This window comes from Octopus bimaculoides, chromosome 23 (assembly GCF_001194135.2).
Source record: "Octopus bimaculoides isolate UCB-OBI-ISO-001 chromosome 23, ASM119413v2, whole genome shotgun sequence".
NCBI lineage: Eukaryota > Metazoa > Mollusca > Cephalopoda > Octopoda > Octopodidae > Octopus > Octopus bimaculoides.
In genome coordinates this window covers 19,101,942-19,107,941 of record NC_069003.1, presented here as the reverse complement: position 1 = coordinate 19,107,941, position 6,000 = coordinate 19,101,942, and the positions used below count along the sequence as shown (strand labels likewise).

The window sequence follows — 6,000 nt, the reverse complement described above, 5'->3', positions numbered from 1 at the left end:
TTTTCTTCTTTTTTGTTGTTTCCTCTGAAAATTATTTAATGGTTAATTAAAGATTATTATTATTATAATAATGTTTTTATTTTTTTAATCTTTTATTTTAGAAAGAAGGAAATCAGCACATTGATTTTCTCTTTTTTTCCTTCTCTTCCTTTTTTTCTCTCTCTCATTCTTTCTTTCTTTCTCAAACCTTCATTTCTTCCTTTTGTCATTGCTAACTTTCCAAAATGCTTCCACAAAATTCCTTAGAGTCCATCATTTTCGTTTGATTTATTTTTCTCTTCTTTCCCTCTAGCAAAATATCCATTACAAAAAATTGTTTTGATCACAAGAAAAAAAAAAAAAAATTGATAATACAATTAAAATATTCAATCCTGATGATTGTGAGTAACTTCACACCATGCCAAGTTGAACTGGAGGCATTTCTCAAGTTTGATAATCAGTTGCACAGTAATAATTAGGGGTGTGAGGAGGAGGCGAGATGATGAAGGATATGAAAACATATATAAACAAAAAAATAAAATCATAGTTTTAAGCAAATGATACATTTGGCCGGGTGTCTCTATTTCCATAGTAACGGACTTCTCGTAACAATTGGTGACGTTCACTTTCTTTATGGGTTGTCGTGCTGTCATGTGGGAATGTGTCGAAGGCTCCATCATAAGCCGACTAGAAAAGAAAAATAATAACAATGATGTTTTCAAATTTTGGCACAAAAGGCTAGCAATTTTTTAAGGGGAAAGGTGTTAGTTGATACCACTGATATCTAGCACTTGACTGGTACTTATTTTATCAATCCCAATTGGTAAAGTTGACCTCAAATCTGAGATTTACTCTCACACCATAAAAATCTGAAATTAATAATGGAAAGCATTTCCTTCCAATGCTTCAATGATTCTCTTAATCCACTATCCTAAATGATGATGATAATCATATTAAAGAGTTTTAAAATTTCACTCCCCAAATCTTAATTATTGTACACATTTTTTATGCATTGATATATATATACATATATCTATATCTATATATGAATAAATGTACACATCTGTGTGTTTATGGAAAACATTTTTGAGTAGGCATACAAAAGCTATTTTATTATGTCAGCTGCAGTCTAATGACTATCAACTTGCAATTTCAGTTTCATAGGGTTGCATTGAGCTGTGCTGATATAATGTAGGATAAATATAGTAATAATAATAATCCATGGATGGAACTTATAAATATTTTAATGCATCGCTCTACACATTTCCACAAATCACACGTTTCTTTCAATCATAGTCTGTATTCATGGGATGGTTACAGTACAGTTTGTAGTAGCCATGGACATTGGGTGGATCATAGTTCATGTATTCATTTCCTTAGGTGATATGGCATTAATGTTGGAAGCAACAAATGTATAACTGAAGGTTGTTCATCCAATTTTCACCAATGAAAAGGTTGATTGGGGTATGTGAGCATTTGTGTGTGTATTTGGTAGGGAGGAGTGTGTGGTGATGTTAGACTTGTTTGATTATTTGTGTATGCAGATGTCAGGGGTGGATAGAATAGTTCATTTGTTTGACTTTAGTCACAGCAGATGCTTCCTCAGTGAATTCAGATGTAGTAGTGTCAGGAAGTGCAGCTATTCTGTGGTTGAAGTTCATTGTCTGAGTTGACAAATGATGTTTTCCCCTTAATCCTTTCGTTACCAATTCGGTTCTAGCTCTGAGTACAAATATCTTGCTCTCATAAGTTTTAAATCAAAATCTTCCACCAAACCTTAGTCACTATTAATGCTCCTAACACTAGCTTAATGATAACTAAGTTATTTTACTAAATTCTTTGTTATAATTGAAAGAAACACAGAACATCTCAAAATAAATACAGTAATGAAAGGGTTAAAGTGTCTTTTTAATTACTTTTGGTGGTACAATGATATAGCATATAGCATAGGGAAATAATGGTTATTTTGTTTAATTGGTTTATATGCTCTTCTCTTGTTCCATTAGATGCTAATGATATTTAGTGTTTTACTGTTTCAAAATGTTCTTTTTGAATTCTAGAAATGATGCCTTACTTTTATGTTTACATGATATAATTACTTTGGAGTGTCTACTAATTATGTTTTCACTGGATGTTATGATCTCCAGGGTTTCCTCTAGGCATAAGTTGCACACGTGCAATGGTGTAGCATTTTTTATTATAGACCAGTTGGTTCTATGCCATTATTTCCCTATTCAAAATTAATTAAAAGGACACTTTAAGAGAAGAACATCATTTGTCAACTCAGACGATGAACTTCAACCACAGAATAGCTGCACTTCCTGACACTACTACATCTGAATTCACTGAGGAGGCACCTACTGTGACTAAAGTCAAACGAATGGACTATTCTATCCACCCCTGACATCTGCATACACAAATAATGAAACAAGTCTAACATCACCACACACTCCTCCCTATCAAATACACACACAAATGCCCATATACCCCAATCAGCCTTTTTGTTGGTGAAAATTGGATGAACAACCTTCAGTTCATCTGAGTAAATGAATACATGAACTATGATCCACCTGATGTCCATGGCCACTACGGACTGTACAATAACCATCCCATGAATACAAACTACGATTGTAAGAAATGTGTGATTTATGGAAACATGCAGAACAATGCATTAAAATATTTAAAAATTCCACCCATGGACGACGACGACTACGACTACTATTATTATTTATATTTATGCAAAGGTAGTGATTCACTTCTTTGCTATTCATGCTAAACTTGAAGAAACACATCATGTAAGAAACTCTGAGTAACGATTAACAGGAATCACCAGTTTTGTATAAATAGATAATATTCTGTGCAAGGGCTGAAAATGCTTCTTGCTTGTGGATAAAAGAAGTGTGTTTATGTGGATGTATATTCATACACATATACACACATACATACAGTGTTTGGACAAAGTAATGAAAACACCACTTTTTATTGAACTATTTTGTTTTTCTATCAGCAATGTAATAATATATCCAAAACTTTTCTAATTTGTATATATGTGTTCTTATGCATTGTGTTTATGCCTTATATTTTATGATATAGCCCTCTGGTTTTCTTTTCCTTTTTTTTTTATTACAGACATTAACATTCAAATAAATTAAAATGCAGGTCCTATCTGATTTCCAAAGAAGACAGATTGTTAGAAAATGGATGGTTGGAGCTTCAGTCACTAAAACTGTAGAATTGTTTAATGTTTTGAAGGCCACAGTCTCTAGAATCTTAATGGCATTCCAAGGTAACGACAACTCCAACAAGCATAATTCTGGATTTCTATGATAGAAATACACATATATATGGAGTAACTTTACATTAAGGAGTGGAAGGTACAAGTTCTTGAAATTCAGACTGCCCCATGGTCCCAGCAGACAAATTGGAAAAGGCGTTACCCTAGAGGATGGTGAAGGAGATGTGCTGGAACAGCTATTCTGACTCATGGGGTTTGTACTTGTGGACAGCCTTCTCTGCCCTGATAGTGGTGAGCAGGGATATGGGGGCCAAGAACTCCACTGCCACAGGCTCGACCATAAACCTGTCAGAGAGTGACCAATACCGTGACAGTTTACTTTTCTCAGCCTGATGAGCAGCAGAGCTGAACACACCAAGTTGCTGCTGGAGGTGTAACCACATGTGGCCATGGAACGGGAAAACTATCATACTGTTAGGCCTTTTACTGTTCCCTTCTGGATGGAATGCAAAGCTCACAAAAACTGACTGAATAATAAAGAACCATATTGTGTCTGAAAACCATTGAACTATGGTGGTATAAGTGAGAGCAGAGCTAAAGCAAAACCATGCCAATTCTGTCAACTAAATACATTCATGATCTCCATAAAGTTGGCTACCATGTGAGGGCTGCAATTGCTAAGCCCCTTCTGTCCCTCTGGATAAATTGAAAAATATAGATCTAGACCAATGTTTCTTAATCACTGTTTGCCCTATGAACCCCTTTGATTCCTATTTTACTTGGATGAACTTTATAGCAATTCAATGTTTAAAAAAATCATATTTTTATAATTAAATATTATTAGGAATTGAATAAAAAAAAATTGTTAAAATATTTAGTGTACTGTAGAAGTACTGTATAACCAATTTATTGTAGATAAATTTTAACAACAAAATCTCATGCAGACCGTAGTTGAGAACCTCTGGTCTGGATTACCTGATGTGGTCAATGTCTCAATGTAATTTTTTAAAATCATCATTCACCCTTTTCTCCCCTGCTTCAAGATAAAGCATTGAGATGGCTTTGAGATGATTTGGGCAGTCATATCATGAGACTCTCTGATCCTTTAATTGTTCTACATGGCAGAGTTAATGGCAAGGATTATACAAGTATTTTTTCTGATCATGTCCATGCTATGGTACAAACATTGTTTTTTAACCTTCTTCACACTCTTGTCACCCATGAGTTTTCTCTCCTGTAGCTGCAGGCACATTTTGTTGCCATGATAAGGGTGCTTAAATAAACACAATGTTACCTTTATTTCCAGTACTTGAGGCTCCATTTTCTGATGCCATTTTCATTGTTTATATCCTAACCATGAGGTAACTTAGTTTTTTGGATTTTTTACTGAACGAAAATGGCTGCTCCTGCATTTGAAGCTTTTCTCAAAGAAATCTTGTTTGATTCTAACTCAGATGATGATTTTAAAGGATTTACTCAGGAAGATAGCATGGTAAAATTATTTGAGGTGATGAGGAGGACATAAACTGTGTTTACAGTTATCTTGAGAATGATGTACCGAGTGGATACTATTATCCATGGCTGGCTGATTTAAGGAAAGTACTAATGCATTTCATTAATATACAAAAGAGTCAAGTCTATATGCACAATACAATGAAAGCTATAACAGTTTTAAAACAGTAGGTGTTCATGTCTAGTGTTCCCTCAAAAATAATGTAGTGGCAGGGGAAACTATTCTAGGGATAAATCAGTGTGCTAGACATTAAACGCTTAGCACACTGGTAGAACAAACTTTCACGATGATAATGTGTAGATTCACATAGCTAATATTATTCAATAATTAGTACAAAGATGTCAGCATTAAGTAGACCACTTGTACTAGCCCCAAGTATCACTGGATCTTGATTATCCCTAACAACTGTTCAGAACCTTTACAAGTCAATAATTTGGTACCAAAGGTGAACCAACTCTGTATTAAATAAAACCACAATTTAACAAGGTGTTTCCATTATTTAGTCTAACCCCTGTACATACATATGCATGCAAATAAATGCAGATACATATATATGCAGATACATATATATGTAGATACATATATTTATGCATATACATCCAAATAGACATATGCATACATATATATACATATACAATACAAATATACATTTATACAAACATGTGTACATAAATGTACATACACACAGGCACACAAAACTGTGTAGTTCTGTGTATGTGTGTGTGTGTATGGTCAACACAACATACATCATACACACAAACACACATGTGTGTCTACATATCAATTTATAAAAAAAAAAAAAAAAAATCCAACAGATAAAATCTGTCAAAGTTATTATTCATGGTGGGTTCTGCAGCTGTAAAGAAAATACACAAAATAGAAATGTCAAAGTAACCCCTTCCACACACACTTTACTTACCTGAAAGACGAAGATTTAATGATTACAAATGCAGTTAGTTACAATAATTATGCAAAGTTTATATAATTATTTATTTCACTAGATTTTGTAATATAACAAATATGAGGTTTTGAGTTAGTGATTTTTAGAACTGTGACATTTTGTACAGAGGAAGAAGATATAGAAATAAGACAGGGATATATATATATATATATATATATATATATATATATATATATATATATAGAGAGAGAGAGAGAGAGAGAGGAGAGATAGATAGGTAGTGTTAATTTTCATTACAGATGAAAGGGGCCAGATGGTAGATGAAAGAAATGAGGTGACAAGCTGGCTAATATGAATAGCAGTCAGATTGAT

The 6,000-nt window shown here is 33.5% G+C and overlaps 1 protein-coding gene across 4 annotated transcripts in view; it reads right to left on the bottom strand.

The window, feature by feature from the left end:
* LOC106879043 (low-density lipoprotein receptor-related protein 1B) overlaps nt 1-6,000 on the bottom strand; it is a 208,271-nt gene continuing 202,271 nt past the window's right edge. For 2 of the 4 annotated variants that reach the window (XM_014928457.2, XM_052975989.1), the window contains one exon: nt 1-666. In XM_014928457.2, coding sequence (XP_014783943.1) covers nt 529-666 — 138 coding nt within the window. In that variant the 3' untranslated portion in view covers nt 1-528. The remainder of the gene's footprint in view (nt 667-6,000) is intronic. The other 2 variants (XM_052975991.1, XM_052975990.1) reach the window with 1 other exon arrangement.